Here is a 24282-nt window from a genome sequence, read left to right on the forward strand (position 1 = left end):
GCATTTTAATTGAATTGTAAACCACTGTATGGCTTGTAAAGTGTTTTGTAAGGAATTTAGGGAAATGCTAATTCTTGCAAACTTTTTCAGAGACAAATACCACTTCTGTCTAGTTTTTACTCTTATGCCCATTCACAAGCCAAGGTTAATATGCCTTCATTATAAATTTAGTATAATAACCAGTAAATCTCTCTTCTGAATTTACAATATGCTTACTCTAATCCTTCTGGTAACTACAATTCTCATTATTTCAGTCCATATGCTCTTCTTTTCTCCAGTGCTCTGGGAACAGATAGATCTAAAAAATCAAATTAACTCCAAGGTCAAAAAATGAATGCTCAGAGCTGAAGAGCTCCTTTCGGCTGGGGTTGTTGCAGCATTAGATTGAAATTTTTGAGGTTTCACTGTGTTGCTAATAATGAAGAGACATTACCTGCAGGCTCTGCAAAGTGAACCTGAGTTCAAGTGGACATACATTTAATGTAAACTACAGTAGAAACAAAGGGGAAGCTCTGGACTTTTTATGGCCAGTCAGTAAAAGAGAAAAAAAAAACAACAATCCACTAACCCTGACAAACCCCATAAAACAAAGAGGTGACACTTTCCCTTATGGAATCTACAAGCAAATTCCTTAGGTTTTTTTCAGTGAAATAAAAAGGACTTTGATAACAACAAAAAAAATTAGACCAGCTATGCAGAAACATTTGACAGAAATTTCTTCATCTTTAATCTGCTTAATGTGAAGCATGACCCACATCCTCTGATTTTTTTTTTTTAACATGCTTTTCCAAGCTCAGTAAAGTGGAATATGTATGTCTAAGTATGCCTTACACCAAATTGCCGTGAAGTGCTCATAAACTACACATTTGCAGATGGCAACTCTTGCAAGTAGAGTGGTTCATCTTGCTACAGTGCCAATGTGAGACATGAGCAGCAATTGGATTTTCTGATTTCTGAAGCATGCAATTACTCCTGTATATAAAAGGAAGCTGTATGTGTGCCAATAACGTATTAAGAGATGAAATTTATTTACTGTCATCATTATACCAGGAAGATCTGCCTTTTACAGATGATTATTAATTCATTCAGCTTTTGTTCTAGCAAACCACATCATATTTAAGATCTGATATCCCAGCTGCAGAGTAGCTGAAGCAAACTGCTGATGAAGATTCTGGTTACTGTTTTCAGAATTATTTTTTTGCTGCCTTAACTATGAAGCCAAATAGATATGAATTTCTAGACACCTTAAGGTATGATTTTTAGTTTTTGTGACAGAAGTAACAAACATGAGTTTTCAGAGACTTTAAAGTTCTTCTGGGCCACACATGCCACAGAGTAGGATCCCCTGTGCTTTTTTTTATGACTAGTTTACGCAGACAGAAACCCAGGTGAAGGAGAGGAGGATAATGAAATTAGGTGTAGCTTGCTCTCGCTTCCTGCTTGGCCACTGGTGCTTCACAACTTCTTGGCACTGTCTGATGCCTTCTCCCTTCAGCTTATTAGTGCCAGATCCAAGGAGCTAGAGATGCTGTACTGTTCTGCAGTCTAATTTTAGAGGGATGTGCTATTTTGCCATTGAAATATATTACATGTCAACTTGCAGAATGACATCAGACCAAGACATACCTGTTAGTCCATGACTAACTTTTCTGTTATTCTGCTAGTGCATCTGGAATGAATACTGGATTTAACAGGGCAAAATTATCTTAAAGCATAACTACATAAGGAAAAGACATGACAGAACTTGAATTTAAATTTGAATTAAATTAATCTGAGGATAAAATATGTGCTTGTCTGAACCAAAATGTGAAAACTGTGTAAATTAGAATGGCAGTTTTGGATACAATTTTCCATATTTTCCCTTTCCCTCTTTTGGGGGAAGAAACGGCTGATGACAGTTGTTCCTAGTTAATCTGTTAGGAGAATCTCACAGGAGTGTTGATGTGTGAGGTTTATCATGCACTCATAACTTCAGTGAGTGAATTTTAAATAAGATAATTTTGATTCAGAAGTCATTTGGAAATCTATGTGAGCCTTTAGGTAGGAAAGGAGGGCAAAAATGTGCACGCTACCCACAGAAATAATGAGGATAGTAGCCAAAGAAGAAAAAACTGGGAGTCTTGGAATTCTTGATGGTAGTTCAGAAGAGATTCTATTGTATTTATATACTTACATACTTACATATTTATACGACCTATAGTAGTTTAATATCAGAGAAGGTATCTTTCCTAGAAGGCTTTATGGACTCAAGAGAGGAAAGAAACTGTGGTCTCAAAGACTTTAGATCCAGAAAGGTCTGTTTTTCTGTGCAGACTGTGTTGCCCTTCAAAGCACAGTGGTAATCTTCTCATATCATCTGGCTCTATGATTCCTGTTGTATGTTATCCCGTCCTCTTTGTCCTCCTGCCAGAGTTCCCAAACTGCAAAGACACAATCAATGTAATAAAAAGCATGAATTATAAATTCATAACTTAACATCAGCAAACTTCACAGGGTGCATATGCTACCACTTCTGCAATGATGTAACTCTTAGGATTGCTTTGAAATGAGGAACTCAGGGGTAGTTCAGTTACTTGGACAAGCTAAAATAGTAAACTTCATGCCTTTCTCAAATACGAGTGGAAAACCGACATAATACAGTGGTGAGATATGCCAGTTTGAAATTATGATTTTTGTAATTGTAGGCCTAAGGCATGGGTTTTCAGTTCACATGGGATACACATGTACGTGCCCTAGGGCTGCAAAATATTACAGCACTTTGCTTTCTCATAAAGTTCTGGTCACACTTAAGAGAGGGGAACTTCATTTTGTGTCCAGCATGTTGGATGTAGATTCAGCAGGACTGAATTAGATTCCCAGACTTGCTATTTGGTTTTCAGTAATGTAACCTAGTAAGCAATCTAAAAGTTAGGAATTTCAAGATACTGAGGCTAAAATCTAGTAATGAATATGAGATGCTCAATTATTTTCATCCAGAAGGACATGTAAGTATGTAGGAAAGTAGTAAGAGTTTAAATAGCCTATTTCACTTCACGTATCAGTGGTTTTAATCTGATGAGAATGAGCAGATACAGAAATGTAAGCAGATAAAGAAAATTGATGAAGCTGTAGAAGTGGAAAAAGGCAAAGAAAAAGCAGTAAGTAGTTTTCATGTACTGCTTCTCATAGATAAAAGGTTATTTTTGATAGAGGATGTGGTCTGATGCTTGAGCAGTTTCTTTCAAGGAATTTATCCCTGGAACCTACTGTACAGTAAAGAACAGTCTTATGAGGGGTTTTTGTGTCTAAATACCTTGAATGACAGATGTGAAGAATGTTTATTCTTCTCAGAGGAAACAAATGCATAAAGGGTTCAATGTTACGTTTTTAGTTGTGTTATTTGTGGCACTAATGGCTTTTCAGTTTTTCAAAGCAGCTTGTGTGTGTATCTTCATAGTTCCCAAAATCCTATTGCCAATAAAAATTAACAGAGTTTCTTTGGTTGTTTTAGAGGTGTATTTGATGCTTCCCTCAAAATGGCTGGGTTCTATGGACTCTACACTTGGCTGACTCATACTATATTTGGTATTAACATAGTCTTCATACCATCTGGTAAGAATTTGGACAATTATAACCTATTTATAAATAATATTACATAATTATTTATTGTACAAAATTAGAAGGATTAAATGTTGCTGACAAGCTTAGTCTAGTCTTAGAGAATGTGGCCATGGGTAGGATGGAGAGAAGGCCATGATTGCTGTCTTATCTCTGAGCCTTGCCTTTTCCTGTTTTCACAACACACTCCCTGCCAGCTATTTTACTGCTTCTGTCTGTTTCTTTTCCTGGATGTAATTCTTTCTCCCTTGTATTCAGTCCAAGTCTTTTCAGGTTTTAGCTTCATTCTGCCTGTCTTGGCTTCTATTTCTTTTGTAGTTGGCAGGTGCTGATTTTTCAAGATACCTAAATGCAGGAAGATGTGGTATCATGAAAATGCATGATAGAGGCATGCTCCTTATTCTCAGTACTGTTGCCTGACTGTATTACCAGTCTCTGGTTTTCTTTTATTCTTTAATCTTTGCTTTGGAAATGGCCAATGAAAAATGTTCTTCCCTTTTCCTCTTTTGACTCCTTTCCTCTAAAAATAATAGTAATTTTAAAATGTTCATCTACAAGGAAACATAAGGGGAGCATAAAGTAAGAAACCCCAATATAACAGGAAATGGCTGCATTATAAAGTGCAACTGCCTTAAAGGCATTGGTTGCCATTAGACATACTTAGAAGGTAATCAGTCTTTTTCTTTCAACTACATGCAAAATCTTAAAAATTTTTGCTTTCTGGTTAATGAAACAAAAAAAAAGAGGGGAAAAAATGCACTTTATTGTGTTTTGTAATATGTTAAATTAGAATGACAGCAGTACTGTATCACTTTAGCTGACAACAGGTATTTCAGATGGGTGTATGCCTGTGTGTACATGTTTGCATACAGAAATATGTAAGTAATAAATTTTGTGTTTGCCTGGTTATTGTGGTTGACTGCAGGAGATTAAGTTAGAGTGAGACTTGGGCTCATGTACTTTCTTACACACTTCTTTGAAGTTTTGTAACAGTTTGAAGTGTGCATGATGGGTATAATGTCAAATTTGTCTGAGTTGGTGCCTCTTTTGGAAGTAACTCCTTGCGACTGACTGTTGCTGAAGCTCTTTTGTCTGGGAAATAGTGTCATTTTCTTTTTTCCTAAACCACAGCTATAAAACACCAGGGTGTTTTTTCAATGTCTTATTTAGAGCAGTTGATAGAAGTGGGACTTACTGGTGTGGCAAAAGTGTCAGAAATTAACTGTAAATATATTTTTGAAATATGTTTCTCTGGTCTTTTTCTCACTTCTGCTTCTGTGTGCTCTAGCATTAGCAGCAATCCTTGGAGCAGTGCCATTTCTGGGGACATACTGGGCAGCGGTCCCTGCAGTCCTAGATTTGTGGCTTGTGCAAGGACAGGGATGCAAAGCCATTTTGCTCTTGGTTTTTCACCTCTTGCCAACTTACTTTGTAGATACAGCAATTTATTCAGACATATCAGGGTAAGTACATTGAAGACTTCTTAAAGTTAGCATTGTAAAAATTATTGACAGTCACTGATGCCTTTAATTAAACTAATTTTTCTGAAGCATGCAAAACAGTATCTTCAAACATAGGAGTAAGTGTAGTGATATCAACGCATAGTAAGAAGTCTTACTAACCTAAGTGCTTTTATTTTCCCAGGCCTATTTTCTGTGAACTTTGACATTTCAGAGGTCTTGAACTCAGCATCAGCAAAATTAACTGTTTCAGTTGGGATTCTTAGAATTAGTTTACCTTTTCTGCTTACCTAATCATTGACTAAAGGTGTCTAGAATTTTACTTTATATCCCCTAATGCCAGATGATGTTGCAGAACAAATAAAACCATGAGCTAGTTAGGGACCTGAAAAAACACTAATTTTTCTGAATGGATTGTGAGAATTTTGAGGATTTTTTTGAAGTTGACCTTTGTGTTGTGTTACCATAGTCCAGTGCAAAAGTCTATTGAAATTGCAAAACTGGAGATAGGCTTCTCCTGAGACAGTAGCCAGTGCTATTTTCCTATTGTAGGGGGTAGGCACAGATTTCTTGAAAGAACTTGGTAGATGTTTGGCTGCCTCTTTTGACTTGAAATGTCACCTGGTTTCAGGTTAGAGTTTGTACACAGAGAAACAAACTCCAAATGATGAAGACAAAGTCAACATTTGCAGTCGTGTGTGTGGAATGCAACAGAAATGTTCACTGACATTTTCTGCAGCTGAATTATCTGTGAATCCCTTTATTCAACTCAGACTAGAAGATAAAACAACACAGTTAAACAGAACTGGCAAAGATATGAACTGTCAAGTTTTCCACATACAAGACATGTTCACAAACATGTACAATATGAATATAAAGGTGTACTTCTCTAGTTACTGTCTGAATCCAGGACTTCATGGTCCAGACTTAGTTATGTGCTGGTGCTAGTCCCTCATTTGTGTTGATCTTTATTACAGAAGAATTAATGTAGAATAAGGACATAAGATGTTTAAGTTCTGTGTTGTTAGAAATTAATATTTTTGTTCACGAAATATAATTACACTGAACAGAGAGTACCTAATGATAATATGCCCAGTATTAATACTAATTTTCAAAGATTATTGCTATAATTATTTTGCATTAATTTGAGCTACCAAGTGAGGTATAATCAAATTACATTTTTTCCCAACAGTAAATCATGGATAAATTTAAGGCTAGTAGCTATTTAAACAGCCAATAATTCTTCTACTTACTAGAATACTTTTTTTTGACTGTAGGGGATGCAGACTCTGTTTACCATCCAGAAAATACAGGGGGGAGGAATAGATTTTCTGACAGTGGAGCAAAATTGTATTCTTCCCATTAAATAGAACAGTAAGCATCATGCTGCCTTGCAGATTAGATTAAACCTACTTGAAATAGCTATAATTAGGTTATGCAGGGTTTTCTAAATGGATTAACTTCATATTTCATCAGGTGATCTGTTGTTTAATTTAGCAAACTAGCCAGAAGAATCTTTAAACCGTTGCAAATGCTGGGGGAAGAAATATTTGAAGTTTTTAAAGATTTAGAAATGAATCATGTTGGAGAAACATAAAACTTTAAGGTCAAGTTTATTCCCCCAGAAAAACAATCTGGCCCTGCCAGTAGGTTAAGTTTGATCTGGGTGAGACATGATTGAGGTGTGTATGATTTAATAGGTCATGTTTCATGGTCTTGTTTTGCGCGCAGTTGTGATGAAGGCAAAGACTTAAAATGTGGAAGTTGAGTAGAAGTCAGCTCCACAGTAGAAACCTCAGAAACTGTTGGGGCTCTGAAGTGACTAGCTGGTATTTTCAATGCATTACACTCAAAATTTAGAGGAACTTCCTGAAAATTGCTTGCTAAGTGTCAACTGTAGTTTTTCTTATACAATTCCATATTGCCAGCATTATTTTAACTATAAAGAATGAAAGGATGGTGAACAGGTTTTGTGTAAATGCTGTTGGTAGGATTCACATTTTGCACCCGAATTGAGACATGGAAAATAAAAATGGCCTGGTTTAGTTGCTGCCATAATAGCTCTTACCAAAAGCTTATCAAAAGCTTATCAAAAAGCTTTATCAAAAGCTTATCGATAGCTCTTATCAAAAGCTTATCAAATGACCCAACTTTCCAATAAATATTGATATGTTCATGCAAATCTGGTTCTGTTTGTCATCTGAAAACATTAGAAGCTGATGATAACAAGCACTCCATCTGAAAGGTTTTTTTAATAACAAAATGAGAGGACATGGCTATTTATTTAAAGGCTGTATACTAACTGTTCTTTGAAAGATGTAATCCAAGTTGCCATCATTGTGTAAATTAATGTCTTTGCTCAGGGGTGCTCATAGTACATGTTGCTAATTGTGCTGAAATTTAGCAGTTCTTGACCATAAAGCATGAACAGTCTTTGTAAGCAAGCATCTTTCCATTCCCAAAATGGAAATGTTTTTGCCATTAACTCCTTCAGACATTCTTCAGCAGATGTCTATAAAGTAACTACTCCATTTTGGGTATTTCCAGCATTACATGCTACAGTAGCATTTGATCTGTTGTGCAAATACAGCACAGAATACAGACTGGAACATTTGCACAGTCATTCAAACAGCAGTTTATAGTGTAAATATGGATATCTGTAGCTAGCTGTGTCATTTTCTAAGCTTAATAAAACTTATTTATTAATTCACATTTCATAATTGATAATACTGTGTTGTTCTTAATTTAATTTTATTCTTCTTGTGCCAGAGGTGGTCATCCTTACCTGACAGGTCTTGCGGTAGCTGGTGGAGCATACTACCTGGGACTGGAAGGAGCCATCATAGGACCAATTCTACTTTGTATACTTGTGGTAGCTTCCAACATATATAGTGCCATGTTGGTGAGTCCAACAAATTCAGTGCCCACTCCCTCACAAGCAACATGGCCGTTACAGATTTACCGGTGAGCTATAAACATCTTACTTGTATGCATTATGTTTTTACACAATTCAGTCATGTCTGCATAAGTATAGAGAATGAATGCATGAGTTTTATATAAGAGCATGCATTCACATCTGCATGAGTACTGGAGTAATTGGAGAGGATTCAGCTATCCTATATTCTGGAAATGAAAATTATGGGAAAGTAAAACACTCACTGGAACTTGTATACTTGAAGTGTTTAACGTCTCTCAGCCTCTTAGAGAAGGCTCTTTTAGAAAATTCACTGATAGTATTTTTGTGTCTTATGATTTATATGTTGCTAGTGTACTAGGAGATGATTGAACACCCTTTTTTTCATTTAAAACTATTTTTATGAATATCTAATAGAGTTCATTGTCCTTAATAAAGGGCCTGCCAGAAAATACTGTATTTTTATGTGTTAATTTACAATACTGCAAAATATAAATAAACATACCTAGATTTTAAAAAACATGATAATATTCTGTACCGTTATGCCATTAAAAGTATGATCCTGTAAATGTCATCGCTGAAGTTACTGAATGTGGAATATAGAAATGCATCTTTAAACTGTACCATTACGGAATGGGATGAATAAACTCCTAATTGAATAACTAATTACAGTTGAAAATCACATAGTGATGGTGTTACTGACAGTAGCCATTTAAATGTCTCTACTGTCTTATTAAATTATACAGGTTTAACTCATTATACATGTATCTTAAAGGGGATTCTCTGCTTGTGAGAAATAATTCTTTGCCTTATTCACATGAATAATGTTGTCTTTCATCTGGGCAGCTTAGGAGAAAAAACACTAATTGGACCTGTCTGTACTCTCTGACTTGTACAAGTTGCATTCCAAGACTTACCATATATGCCATAGACAGAGTTTCCCACAATACGCACAAAAATTTGTATGTGTTTGTTTCCTGTTTAATTTGTAGGAAACTGGTTATTTGTAACCACTGGGCAGATTTGAGTCTTACTTTTCACTTTTCTTTCCCACCCCCCTCCCCTGCCCTCAGGTCATCTCGAGAGAGTCCCGAGGAGATGAAACCGTCTTCAGAGTGATGAAGGTGCTGTCCTGCACCTATACAATGTGAGGGAATCACTGTCTTCTATCTTGAGTTCACAACAGCCATGGCCTTCTGTCCTTTCCCAGCTGTGCCTGGGGGCAGCTCACAGGGAAGCATAGTTTGGGTTTTAGGAGAAAGTATTTTTCAAACATCTGCTGGCCTTACATTATTGTGCACTTTGCCTCTTCTAGAGAGAATGTCTACTTCCCAAGGCTTTGCATACCGACACACAGTTCAACTATCTTGTTGAAGACTTTGAAGACCTTCTGTCTTCATAAAAAGAATGGTTAAGAGGGACAGGTACATCCACTGGAATCATTTTGTTATCTGCTGAAATTACTAACTTAGCTTTTATTTATTGGATTATTTGTCTTATTAAATTGTAGTAGCTTTAAAGAAAGCTGTAATTCCAAAATATTTATTTTTAGTTAATCTGGTGGTGAAAGAAGTGTAAACCACTCATTGTGAAATGAAAGTATAAGTATTTGCTACTCCTCAAAGTGTTTCTTTATAGGCTTCAACCATCATATGTAACTCATAATAACACTTAAATGTTATCCTCTTATATGCACCGAAATTTAGTGGTTTTGGAGACTGGTCTTTCTAATATCATCCTGAAATGAATAGAAATGCAAACTGTTAGATGTGGGTTTTCCTCTTACTGAAATAGGAGGACTTGTTTAAATAGTTTAAATCTTGCCCTCATTTGCAGTGAAATCTGATAAGATTTTGCTGCTTACCCACCCTCTCAGTGGAGTCATCTTGTCAACTAAATTTAATCCAAGGCCTTAAGTGTTTTCAGGCAGTAGTAATGTGTACTTCCAGTAATAGTAAGAAGTTGAATGGGGATTGTTGGTTTTCAAATGCTGTAGCTAAGTTCAGTTAACTTTTCAAACAAATTTTATTTCCAGAGAGAAAGGGGAGATAGCATAGATTTTGGTTTAGTTTAGTCTGGGTTTTTTTAAGCCTGTAAGCCTCTGGCTAAATGTCTTTCTAAGACATAAGATATATCTTAAGGTATATCTTATTAATAAAGTTCTTAAATTTCTGAAATGAAGTGTTGCCTAAGTTCTTAAATTTCTGAAATGAAGTGTTGCCTAGGTCACAGCATGAAATCCTCTAGTGTTTTTCTTCCATACATAATTTTGCTTAAATTGCAGTTTTGGTGACATTTAAGGCCTTTTGTATTGATTGTTGAAATATTTTGACACAATGGATCTTTATAAATGGATCCTTTTTGTAAAAGGGAAGTGGGCTTTTTGGTAGATATTTTTCATAGTTGCACAGCTTTTCCACAAATACAATGAGGCCCTGGGTACTAAGTAGCAGATGCACTTGCTTAACCAAAGAACCACCTTTCAGTTTCTAGTAACTTCTCTTGAATTTATTTCAGTTTGATTGATAATAAGTTGTACAAAATACAGGCATGCCGTGTATTTATTGACAGTAATGTGATGGATGAAACAAAAATCCATTCTTATCCAGGGATATCTGAGATGTGTGTACAAATAGCTGTCAGTAATAAGATGTTTGTTTTACTTGAGTTGCAGGAGTGCTGATAGATATGGAAGGTTCTTACTTTCATGGTTGTATGTATTTTACATTGTTTCTAAAAATACATTTCCATGGAAAGTGATTGGAAAGTACTCTGATACTTAGTAAGCAAGAAAGTCCTGCTATAGGTTTGCAATAAACAGGCTGCCTATTAAGACACAAATATCCTTACTCCTCAGATTCTCAAAATTTACTGCTGCAATTTTACTGATGAAATTTTGTATTTAAGTAGAATGGTTGAGTGTGCTGTTTGCACACTTGCAGGTATGTGTTTGAAGGACAGACTCGGGCTTAATTTAGTAGGTTGACTCGAGTTCATCGAAATATGGAAACATCCCATTTAATATTTTAAATTCTGAAAGATCTACACCTTAGTTCCAACTAACTGAATAAGAAGAATGTATTGCTTGAATCAAGTATGTGTCCTGTGGTTTTATTTCCTTGGCTTTTTGGCTTATGGAAAATCTTTAACGAAACATATTTTTATAATTTTTATTGGCTAGGGTGGAGGATGATGAAAAGCTTGAAGGTGTCACTAAGTATTCCTGCAACATTCTAACCAACTTGAATGAGAACAGCATTATACTTAGGAAACTTTCTTATTATGTCACTTTTTTTTAGTTCACAGTTTTGCACTGAATTGTTGTGTTCTTGTAGCTTCTTGTAGACAGCATTTAAAGAAGATTAGTAGCAAAAAAAAGAATGCATCTTTAATGTATTTCCAGTTTTCCATTGCACCTCTGTGCTCACTGGTCAAGATATTTTATTGTCCACATTTGCTATCCTGTTTTCTGAGACAATCTTTCATATTCCTATGGTACTCAATATAGTCATTTTAAAGAGTCATATTGTTTGCTTTTAAGATTTCTTCCTTCTCCCCCTTTGCCTGACCACCTTAGATCCAAGAGGAGTCTCTTAGGAAGATTAAAATCATGATTCAAACACAGTTATCTTCCATAATGGCAAATGAGTAAAATCATCTGAGACGAGACATAGCTATTTTGCAATATTCCTTTCCCAATGCAAAAGAAATTATTTTGTATAGAGAATTCATATCTGCTATAGTCTTGTTAGTTTGCCCTCTTTTAAAATGAGGCTTTGTATTGATGCTTCCTGTTTCAAAGTCAGCTGAGACTCGCCATGAAGAACCATCCATAGTACTGTCTTAGTAAGTGTAACTTTAGGAACTGATGCTGTGGGCTGTGCCTGATTGAGGAACCAATTTTATGGTTCAGTAGTGGTGCAGTGACATTGTGTTGCCAAAAAAAAAAAAACAAACAAAATAAGAGACAAAATCTCTACCTTCTTAGAATAGAAAATATACACCACATTATGAAAGAGCGTACTTTGATTATATGGGTTTTGTGTTTAGTAAGTGGCTAATTAACAGTAGAAATAGAAGACCTAGTTCTTGCATATTTAGCAATCTATATTGTTTTCTGAGAGGACTCAGCCTCTTTAAGAGTGGTTTAGTTTAGATCAGTCTCACATTAATGTGAAAATAATCAAACTGGTCATTTTGACTTCTGGTCACTGTAAAGAGTCTATTCATGGTTATATTTCCTCATCTGCAAAAACAACCTGCGGCTCAATGGGATAAGCTTTTAGAAGATGGCTTGTGGGGTTTGTAAAAAAAACAAAAACAAAAAACAAACATAACCAAATGGCAACAAATCAAACCAAAATCTTACTTTTCTGCAGTTTTCTACAATTTTCTTAGGAGAGACTATCTTCTCCATAATGCTTATTGGGAAGAAGTTGATGGCTTTTAGCTGTACTGTAAACACTCATTACAGAAGTAGGTATTTACTAAATGTATTTAGTACATGTAGTGTTAAATTTGAAAAAAAATTAGAATTTTGAAGGGAATGCTTGTAGTAATCCAAGACAATGTGGTCTCATGGTATTGTGAAATCCAACTGTGGTGGATTTTTATCATTCTCTTCTAGCAAATCAGGCTTGTTGCAATTAAGTGTAGTGCAAAAACGCTGATGCTGACTGTTTCTGGCACTTGAGTCTGAGTTAGCCCTTCCACCCCTTGCCATACCTTAGCTGAACATTATTGTGCTGTGGCAGAGTTAGCAGAAGTGACTGTGTGCCAGTTTATAGCCCAGCATGTTAACTTCAAGTCACTGTAAATACTGGCTTAATTGGATGCACGGAGCAACAAACTGCAATGTGCAAGGATCTGGCACACATTCATTTTGCCAGCCTTACTACAATACAGTGGCTTTCAGCATGGATGTACTGTGACCAGTTGGGAGCAAGAATGACTTGTTTTGAAACACTGCTTAAAAAAAAATATTAACATCAGAGTAATACTTACAATACACATTTTTCAGAAATTAATGTGCTAAGCATATATCTAACTAATAATGAAGCCAGCGGTCAGATAACTCTGTGCACAATGGTGTGTATGTGCAGTTTATCTAGGGTACACTTAGGCTTGTCTGATTTCAAGGACTATGTGGCTTCTCTCAAGGACTTTGGGGGGGAGGATGCACTGGAGATGTGTATTTTGTCAGTAATTATTGGAATGGGAAATCCATAATATGTTTAATTAAACACAATAAGAAAAAAGCATTGTTCAGGGAAAATCGGATTCTCTTTCCACTCTTATACTTTGGGGGTATCAGCATAACTTTTGAAATAGATGTATGGCTGCAGTGTTAAACATCATTTTTCAGAAAACCTGAAAATACAAAACTGAACGAAATTGTTACTCAGTAAAAGCAGCAGCTGAATTGCTGTGCTGCTGATCCCTAGTACTGGCAACAGAATACTGCAAATGGTGCAGCCCTTCCTGTGGACCTTATAAAATAAGGATGGGAAAATACTATTATTCTACTGAGACTCCATAGCTTTGCATCACTGGCAGAAGATGCTTCCACAACTGCCTTTGTTCAAACATTGTGTTTATATTATATTGACTTGAATTTGTCACTGCAGATGGTACCACCTCTATTGGATACTACCTCTGGAAATAGCTACAGTTTCCTTCAGAAGGTGTTGAAAGGTGTTTGGATTGGAGTTAGTGTTCCTTAGGTTTAATAAGAGAGGTAGCATTCTTCTAGAATGCTGTTGTTTGCCTTGAAGTTTGCAATTTTACAAGAGAAAATTGATTTCCCAAATAATCTTTGTTGAGTGATAACTGGCATCTCTTAAATCCATGGATACATCAACTTTTTAAACTCAATATATTAACTTGTTTTGCAAAGGGTTTCTTCTTACTATTATTTCTTACATTTTTTGCTGAAGCAAACTTTGGCAATTCCCTTATTTCTGTTTCTACAAAACTAGGGTTGTCTAAAACTCTTACAAATTTAAAGGAGGCTTGATCTTTAACCTGGTACTATTTATCTGTCACTTTTACTAAAGTACCTTAGTGCTTTGTGGTAAAATTTTCAAAAATTGCTTTTAAGTGATTGGAGATTAAAAAAAAATAAGTTAAAAAAGCAGCAATGTGGAAACTTAATTTGGTGTTTTGAAACCTGAAACAATGCCAGAAGTGATGAGCATATTCAGGGATTCTACACTGGATTTTTAAATTTATATATTGGTATGCAGCATTATATAAATATGAGCAGTCTCTTTCTTATTCAGACTTCAATTGAAAATTTTTGCTATCTTTTTTTTTTTTAATGATATCTGAGAACTAACTTGTGCCTATAGATAGTGAAAACAAGCAACATTTTCTAGAATTTATGTTTACTTGTTACGGATTGAGGAAGAGACAAGCAAATACTGGTAGGGTAACTACAACTGTTTTGTTGTTAGTTCATATAAAGTAGGGAAAAGCTGCTAGGAATGCACTGCTGAGAGATTACTGTTTCTGGAAGTATTTGCACACATCCTCTAAAGAGCTGCCAAAATTAATAGGTCATGAAGTATGTCTTCAGTTCCCCAGACTCTTAATCTCTTCCACACCTCATCTGGTATCTTATTTTGAATATGGTTTAGTACACGAGAGTATTGCTTCATGCCCTTCTGGGAATCAATTCCAGGGCCTGAAGGGCATGCTTTGAATGTCCATACTGAAATATGTCCCACTCAGGAAGGAATTGCTAATTGGAAGTAATTGCATCCTTGATCTGCTCTGCATATGGATGGACTTGGAAAATTATAATTCGTGTTGCATTGAATTAGAGATTATTTTTTGACTATAAGTACTATGTGGTGACACCAAAGCCATGTTTGAGTGAGAAGCAGGGCGTATTTGCTTGCAGCAGGATGCATCTGCAAGCTGATAAAGCAGAGTGAGTGCTCTAGCATCCATATATATCTCTGTGTGTGTGTGTGTGTGTGTGTGTGAAGAATTTTCATAATGATTTTAAAGCAAAAAGTTGATTTCTTCTCCTGGCCTCACTTTTTACCACCAGACTGTCATACACAGTGATCCAATGAGGACCTAAAATCAAAGAAACTTTTTATGGTATTGGTATAGATTAAATGTAAGAGGTATCACAAAGCTAAAAAGTAGCCACAGAACAAAAGTTCATTAGGCTTAAGAACTGTCATCCAGACTGGAAAGGATGACATAAGACTGGAAAAACAAAACCCAAATATTTCACCCACGTTCTGCCAGTTCTCAACCTAAAACAGGAGCTTTTTCAAAAAGTGTCAATAATAACTATTTTTGTGTTGTACATAACTTACTGGCTCTGTAGATCAATGTTTTTAGTTTCTGTCATCTGTCATGACTGGTTTATTCTGCAAGCATACAATTTGTTCAGATTGTTGCCTTTAAAAACAGATTTTCTGTGCTTCAGTGATGGTTGGAAACCAACTTTTTATAGTGCTTACCTATACTTATATATGCTAGCTAGTGTTTGATGTTTTGCTCAGAACACTAGGGAAGGTTGGTTCAGAAGGCAGGGGGTTTTCTTCCTCCTTTGGGAAATTTCACCAAAACAAATCCAAAGAAACTTTTGACATCGAATCCTAAGACTGGCTACACCCTACTCAAACCTAACAGCAGATTTTTTGCATTACAGAGCATGGGTTGTTCTAAAACATGCATTCCTACCCAGGCCCTGTGGGGATTTGGAGCAATAACTTCTATTGTCTGTTGACACAAATTTTGTCTGTAAATGTACATGTGATACATCTTCAGAATGGAACTAATGTTATCAAAATTGGGTTTGGTATAGTACCTGGTTTTGCATGTATAATATTGAAAATATAACCCCTGTGTCCACCTGTGGCAGAATAAAATGTGTAAGTTAAAATTGAGAAGTACTTGTGTAGACTGCAGAGGTATGTAAACTAAATAATTTTGATTGTATGCACCAGTGCTCATCCTAATAAAAATGTTTTTTGTAGCAGGTTTAAGATGCTTTTAACTTAATACTGTATTCACACCACGGTCCTTTGTAAGCACAGAATGGTTAATATATTTTGAAATAAAATACCGTTAACGTAAAGAAAACTGAGTTTGATTTGAATGATGGGCTCTTTGGAATCAGCCACAAAGGCCACAGTTAATCTGATGAAATAACAGGTTTGCTGGAGCTGGATCTGCAGTCCTTGTATATGACTTATGTCACTGAGAGAAGCCGTACTTCTGGGGTTTTTTTCACGTTTTCTGTGGGATAAGGAAGGACATGGGCCTCAAGAGTAACTGCAGGTCAGCTGGCACCTGGAAATTTGCTGCACTGCCTGAAGTAACACAACCACGTGTCCAGACCCTACAAAAGCTTGCATTCGGCAGCTCTAGGTAATTCAAGTTACTTCCGTTATGGCTTACTCTCTGAACTGGAAATGGTTGTTTAGTGTCTAAGCAGAATTTTAGATTATTCTATTGACTATAAAGCAAAAGTGGTCAAATTCTCCTTGCGTGACTGCTCACACCTTTTAAAATGAGATACGGCTGATGTTCCAGTTTTCATTCCTCTCAGTGTTCTGTGACCAGACTCATTCCCTTCAAGTAATTCATATAGGAGAGTCAGTTTTAGCTAGTATCTCTTTAGTTTTCTGAAGGGATCAAACCTTGTTTAGTTTAGTGCATACAAGGTGGGTTTTTTTAGCAGTTGATATTAGTAACGTAATTATGATTTTTTTTTAATTGGGGTGAGTTTTCCAGATGCTCAGAATTCCTTTTAAGTTAGAACCAAGAAAAATACATCTGCAATCAGGCAGCCCAAAGCACATGCCCTTCTGTGGGAACTCCTTAGCTCTTATATTTCTTTAGTGATTTTAATGTGCAGATAATATTGCTTTTATAAAAAGATAATAAGAAGTTCTGTTCAGTACCCATCGCAGATAAAGTTTTATAATGATGTAGCACAACCTCTTTGCTCAGAGTCAACTATTTCTTCAAAATAGTTCAGAAGGTATATGTCCAATATTTTGTGGGTGGGAGAGTAAAGAAAATGGAAGAGTTATCATGCAGATACATATGCAAAAAATGTGCTTATTACCAACGTATTTTTGAGCTTGACCGGAGATACAGTTTGAAAGATTTCAGTCTTTTGGCTTTACCATTTATAAATAACAGTTGGCATTTTGAGAAAAAATAAACCCTAGACACTCAAATACATCTAGTTGACATAAATCCAAACACACAGTGGATGATAACAAAGTTGAAAGCCATTCAGAAAAGCACTGAGATAGTATCTATCTCATGGTGTGTATAAAATTTCATGCTGCAACTGAATTGTAATATGTAATCATATCAAATGTAAAAAGAATTCAGCTTCTATACCTTTGACTGAAGGATGTTTATACCAGCTGACATAGCTTTGTATCAAACAGTTAACAGTTTTCGTCTACCGTCCCAAATCAGAGGTTACTCTGTGCTAGCTACTTTTCACAAGGAAGTTCATATTTCACATCATTACAAGTAGTTCCTTTTTTTTCTTCTTTATATGAGGTAACCCTTGATATTAGAGTATTAATGCTGCAGTTATCTGTGCTGTGATGGGTCCTGACAACTTCTTTGAGGTTTCAGTTCCCTGAATTTCTGAGCATACATGCTTGCAAGTGTTTTGGTCAATTTGGTAGGTGCATGATGGTTTAAGGAAGAGGTAAGAAAAGCATTTAGCAGGTGTGCAATGGTAGGAAACAGCTAATTCATGGCTCCACTGAACTAAAGATGGGGCTGTTCCTGGAAATTACAACCTGTGTAATTATATAAGGGTGAAACTGTCTGCCTCAAGTAAATAAAGCCCTAACTGTTCTAGATCTTCCAGAACACTCTCCTGTAATACGTTACATGGGTATCTGCTGTCCTGGAGCAGAGAAGATGGATAGGAGCTATGCATGGAAGCAACAAGAGTTACTGAAAGCTGCTCATGAAGATACTGTCCTCATTGTCACCCCATCTGGAACTGTTTGTGGCCATATGCCACAGAGCTTGGTCTGCTTGGCAGGAATACTGTGTCAGTCCCCTGTGCAATACCTAACCAAAATTAAGCACACCAGACTCTTCCACTGTTTCTACACCATTCTTTGTGTTGTAGTAATAGCTGTAAAAAATCTCCATCTATTCCCTTAGCTAATTCCTTCTCCCTTCAGTGTAACGTGGTTTTAAACACTGAAGGTACTTGCAATGCATGCAGGTGAAAGCTTGGGTCCAAGTATGTACCAAGAGCTGTGTGGGGTGGTATTTGTGGGTTTTGTTTGGTTTTTTTCTTTGCAGACCTACAGCCATGCACACTTTTGCATGCCCAATTCACAGGCGGAATCGAATCCTTGTGCCTTACATATCTAAAACAGGCTCTTTGCTTTGATTTTACCTTCCTTACCAGAATCTAATCTTTTTTATAAATAAAAAATAAAACCAAGATTATCTTGGGCAAACACCTGCTTTTGTTTACTTTAGAAGACAAACAGCAGAGAGAAGATCATTGTGATAAAACTTTGAGAACCTTTGGGGCTTTCATAATTTTTTGATGAGTATCTTTCAGCTGAAGTTGTCTGACAGATTTTATGGAAAATCATACATTATCTTGCTTAGCCTGACTTAAGCCCTTCTTTTTTTTTAATGGGAGAGAAAAAGTTTAATTTAAGAGTTTTGCATTACTTTACTCAGCACATCCTTTTTAAAGCACTGCTGTTGCTGACTACACACTTTGATTGTTCAGAGAACTGGAGAGAAGTCAGGTTGCAGGCTTTGCACCTCATGTTTCTCAGTCTTCCTAAGAAAAAAAATTTCATTCTCAGGGCCATGAATGTAATTGGGCTTGTTTAGGAAAGGTATACTTTAGTAATTTTGGCTTGTTTGAACTTATCATAGAATCATATCCTAAATTAGAAGGGACCCACCCACAAGAATCATCAAAGCCCAACTCCTGGCCCTGCACAGGACCATCCCCAAGAATCACACCATGTGCCTGAGAGTATCATCCAAATGCTTCTTGAATTCTGGCAGGCTTGGTGCTGTGACCACTGTCCTGGGGAACCTGTTCCAGTGTCCAACAATCTTCTGGGTGAAAAACCTTTTCTGATATCCAGCCTAAACCTCCCCTAACTCAGCTTCATGCCATTTCCTCGAGTCCTGTCACTGGTCATGAAAGTGAAGAGATCAGTGTCTGCCCCTCTGCTTTGCCTCGTGAAGATGTGGAAAACTGCAATGAGATCTCCCCTCAGTCTCCTCCAGGGTAAAGAAACCCTCCAGACCCTTCAGCAGTTTCTTGGGACATTCACACTTGTGTTGGTGAGTTAAATTTGCTGCCCCCAGTCTGAGATTACAGATTGAAAGGCTGAGAGCATTTGATATGGAGATTTAGACATTAATCAATAACTAATGGTACAAACAGCTTAATGATCACCAGATTAACAAGAAGCACTGTGGCAAAGAAGCATTTCCATATAATTCTCTTCTACATCTGTTTTACCAACAGAGGTAACTGCCCTGTCACAGTTTAAATAATTGGGCTTTTCTAAGATGCTGCAGTCAATGAGTTGTAATGATTAATATATATAAAATTACTGTTTAAGGGAGTATGTCCAGGTATGTTTATCAAGCTACAGGGATTTCAAAAAAAAGACTTACCCTCAGTAGCTTTAGAACTCAAATTAATGGTGGCAAACTTAGAAAATGGCAGTTCCACCAGCCAGAACTATCCCAGGGATTTTGCATTGGTGATTTGAAGGCTTTTATACTAGATGTTGAGATGACACATGTCAAGCTGTTACTGTGCACATACAGGTTACAAGCCTGTGGATGTCCAAAAATAGAACAAAACAGTTGAATAATATTGATTGACAGTTAAAGGATAACTTGATTATTTTATATTTGCTGGTTGGAAGTCAGCTGCAGGGTTTTTTTGTGACAATAGGGATATCAGTCTTGCAGTGAGAACAATATGAAACTGCAAGAGGACTATGTGATGTGGACTTCTGTTATAAGATTTTGCTTAAATGTGATGTATTTTAAGAAAACCTCAAAACCAGTCTGTGCAATTCAGAAAGGGAATCTAGATCTGATTTTTATCAAAGCAAATAGTTGCCTAGATCTATGTCAAAGAAAGGTCCTAAAAAATCATCTTCCCCTGAGACGCTCTGGAACTTTTTCTTGGTCAAGACAGTTCAGTTCTACTCAATTCAACCAGGTTAAAGTCACAGCTTCCTCTTCAGATATCTGATGGAAAGCCTAAAACCAGTATATATTCTCTTCATGTCAGGTTTTCTTTAGATATTTTTTTTTTAAGTTAATAAACTACAGACTTTTTCAAACAAATCCTCTTCTGTGAAGACCACAGGCTACTGGCTTTTGTCAAATGCTGTTTTTGCTGAAGACATTCAAGAACTGAGTCAGTGACAGGGGAATTCAGCAGCTTACACACTGGGAATGTCAAGCATTTTCTTGTGCTTCTCAATGGTTTGTAACTGACATGTAATAAGTTATTTCTTTGCTTTATGAAATACCGTTAGTAGGTAAGTGTAATTAGACTGTCATTGCTGTACTATTGCAATGGTGGTTATTCTACTCCCATTTTTCAATACATCCTAACAAACCATAAACTGCCTGTACACTGTAAAGCCTATTTCTTCGTGGAGGTTTAAACTGCAGACTTTTTTTTGCCTCAAAGATGAAATAAATTTGATTTTCTCTTTGGAGTATTGCCAATGAGTCCTATATGTTTTCCTAGCCGTATTTACCTGGGAAAGTGTCAGCTGATTTGAACTCTCTGCTTATCATCACCACTGGTTTACAAGCATTAAAAACCTTGCCTTCAAAGCACTTCTGCTCTCTTATGAGACCAAATGAATGTCCTGTGGTGACAAAAGCTTCCGATATATTTAATTTTCTAGTCAGAATGAACTACCTTGCCCTAGTACTTAGTAAGTAGTGAAACAGAAATTTCTCAGTATCTGTACAAGAACATCAGATATGCCTGTGCATTTTCAAATATCACTATTCTCTTTCTCTCTCAGGAATAAATATTTAAAGAAAATTATTCTGAGTTTAAGTTCTCCCAGCTGGAAGAAATTCACCATGGCCATAGAGCAAAGACAACTGCTTCTTCCTAGATACTGCAGCTTGTTTTCCATGTCCTATCTTTCAAAATAGAAGTGCTCTGTATTAAATATAATAAAATGTAATTCAATTAAAATACAAAAAACTATGACTGAACTTTAATGGTAAAGGGGATTCCTGTCTTCTGGGCAGTCATTCACATGACAAGCCTTGCCTAAGGGAATACTTTCATTTTGATTGACTGTGAAGAATTATGTTGATCTAGTAGGCTCCTGTAAGCCTGGACAAACACCATGTCAAAATAACATCAAGATTAAAAAATTGATAACACACATGAAACTAAATGGATTATAAAATAGTCAAGTGACTGTAGAAATAATAAATGAGAATACTTGTTCTAGAAAGCTTTGTGGTAGGTTCCTTGAAAAACTGTTCTTGGTCTATCACAATATTGTTGATGTATTTCAAGATAGGAAGAAACATTGTAACTAGTTGGTTACTTATCAAACTGGTTTCATTCTAACAATGTATATATTAATAGAACCAGATGCAAGGTGATGCATTCAGAATTATGAGGATTATATTTTGGATGCCAATCCCCTTAAAGCATTTAGTGTTCAGTTTAAACATCTAACAGGATGAAAACTAGTGGTGTTGGATGAAGATTTTTAAAAAAATCATCCTATTTTAAAACAAATCATTCTATAAGTGGCTGGCTGATGATTCAGAATCACCAGCCCTTGTTCTTGCCAGAGACTTTAACCTACCGGATGTCTGCTGGGAACACAGCAGAGAGGAAGCAGTCCAGAAGGGTCCTGGAGTGTGTGTAAGATAACTTCCTGACACAGCTGGTAAATGAGCTTACCAGGACTGAGGCCCTGCTAGACCTGCAGTTTACAAACAGAGAAGGGCTAGTGGGAGATGTGGTGGTTGGAGGCTGTCTGGGGTACAGTGACCATGAAATGAGAGTTTTCAATACTCAGTGAAGTAAGGAGAGGCATCAAAAAAACCTCTACCCTGGACTTCCAGAAGGTGGACTTTGGTTTTTTCAGGACATTGATTCAGAAAGTTCTTTGGGAAGCAGCCCTTAAAAACAAACGGGCCTGGGAAGGCTGGACATACTTTAAGAAAGAAATCTTGAAGGCGCAGGAGCAGGCTGTCCCTATGTGCCTAAAGATAAGCTGGCAGTGAAGAAGACTGGTCTTACTGAGCAAGGAGCTTTTGCAGGAACTCATGCTAAAAAGGGTGAATCACCTTAGGAAAAGAGGCTGGCAACTCAGGAAGCGTTTAAGGATGTCGTTAGGTCATGCAGAAAGAAAATTAGGGAGGCAAAAGCTCAGTTAGAACTTAACCCAGTCACCTCTGTAAAGGATAATAAAAGGTGTTTTTGTAAATACATTAATAGCAAAAGGAGGGCCAAGGAAAACTTCTATTTTTTATTGGACATGGGGGGGAATATAGTCACCCAAGACGAGAAAAAGGCTGAGGTATTTAACACCTTCTTTTCCTCATTCTTCAACAGTAAGATTTGTTATCCTCAGGACAACTGACCTCCTGAGCTGGTAGAGAGAGATGGGGAGCAGATTGGACCCCCTATAATCCAGGAGGAAGCAGTTAGTGACATACTGAGCTACTTAGATGCTCACAAGTCTATGGGACCAAATGGGATTCATCCAAGGGTACTGAGGGGTAGTAGAAGGGCTAGAAGGAAGATCCAGGAAACTACAGGCTTGCAGCCTGATCTAGGTGCCCAGCAAGGTTATAGAGTAGATCATCTTGAGTACAATCACAGAGCACCTACAGGACAACCAAGGGATCAGACCCAACCTTAGAAAAGGCAGGTTTTGCCTGACCAACCTGGTCTTTTATAACCAGGGGACCTGCTTAGTGGATGAGGGAAGGCTGTGGATGTGGTCTATCTGGACTTCAGCCAAGCCTTTGACACTGTCTCCCACAGCATTCTCCTGGAAAAGCTGGCAGCCCACAGCTTGGACAGGGGCACTGTCTGCTGGATTAGGAACTGGCTGGAGGGCTGGGCCCAGAGAGTGCTGGTGAACGGGGATGCATCCAGCTGGCAGCCAGTCACTAGTGGTGTCCCCCAGGGAGCAGTGCTGGCCCCAGTCCTGTTTAATATCTTTACTGATAATCTGGATGAGGGGATTGAGTGTACTATTAGCAAATTCATGGACAATACCAAGTTGGGTTGAGGTGTCGATCTGCTGGAGGGTAGGAATGCTCTGCAGTGGGACTTGGACAGGCTGGATTGATAGGCTGAGACCAAAGGTGTGAGGTTCAACAGGACCAGGTGCCAGGTCCTACACTTTGGCCACAACAACCCCATGCAGCGCTACAGGCTGGGCACAGAGTGGCTGGGGAGCAGCCAGGTAGAAAGTGGTCTGGGGTACTGATGGACAGCAGGCTGAACATAAGCCAGCAGTGTGCCCAGGTGGCCAAGAAGGCCAATGGCACCTGGCCTATATCTGGAATAGTGTGGCCAGCAGGATCAGGGAAGTGATTCTTCCTCTGTGCTCAGCACTGGTGAGGCCACACCTGGAGTACTGTGTCCAGTTCTGGGCCCCTAAGTTCAGGAAGGATATTGAGGTGCTGGAGCAGGTGCAGATATGGTCAACGAAGCTGGTGAAGAGTCTGGAGAGCACTTCCTATGAAGAGTGGCTGAGGCAGCTAGGGGTGTTTATCCTGGAGAAGAGGAGGCTCAGGGGTGACCTTATCACACTCTACAACTACCTGAAGAGAGGTTGTATCAAGGAGGGGGTTGACCTCTTCTCCCAGGCAACCAGCGACAGGACAAGAGGACAGAGTCTTAAGCAGCACCAGGGGAGGTTTAGGTTGGACATTAGAAAGAATTTCTTTGCAGAAAAGTTGATTAGATTTTGGAATGGGCTGCCCAGGGAGGTGATGGAGTCACCATCCCTGGAGGTGTTTAAGAAATGATTGGATGTGGCACTTGGTGCCATGGTCTAGTTGACATGGTGGTGTTGGGTCATAGGCTGGACTCAATGATCTCAGAGGTCTTTTCCAATGTAGTTGAGTCTGTGATTCTGTGAATTATGATCCTTGGATCTGTAAAAAAGATAGCACCAGGTATGTCTATGGCAATAATAGAATTGAGAAAATAATCAGACTAGTCCTGAGGCTCTTGCACTGAAAAGGATGTTGAGTAGTAAAAAAAGTTCTGAAATGAGAAAAGAG

At 37.4% G+C, this 24282-nt stretch overlaps 1 protein-coding gene across 1 annotated transcript in view; it reads left to right on the forward strand.

Moving 5' to 3' along the window:
• Nucleotides 1-16081, forward strand: part of TMEM245 (transmembrane protein 245) — an 81134-nt gene extending 65053 nt beyond the window's left edge. The window contains 5 exon segments of the mRNA XM_029958909.1: nucleotides 3491-3591; nucleotides 4886-5060; nucleotides 7827-8021; nucleotides 9045-10163; nucleotides 10197-16081. Coding sequence (XP_029814769.1) covers nucleotides 3491-3591; nucleotides 4886-5060; nucleotides 7827-8021; nucleotides 9045-9090 — 517 coding nt within the window. The 3' untranslated portion in view covers nucleotides 9091-10163; nucleotides 10197-16081.
• The last annotated feature ends 8201 nt before the right edge of the window (nucleotides 16082-24282 follow it).

The sequence above is a fragment of the Manacus vitellinus genome, unplaced genomic scaffold (assembly GCF_001715985.3).
Source record: "Manacus vitellinus isolate BGI_N305 unplaced genomic scaffold, ASM171598v3 scaffold_17_pilon, whole genome shotgun sequence".
NCBI classification, from domain to species: domain Eukaryota; kingdom Metazoa; phylum Chordata; class Aves; order Passeriformes; family Pipridae; genus Manacus; species Manacus vitellinus.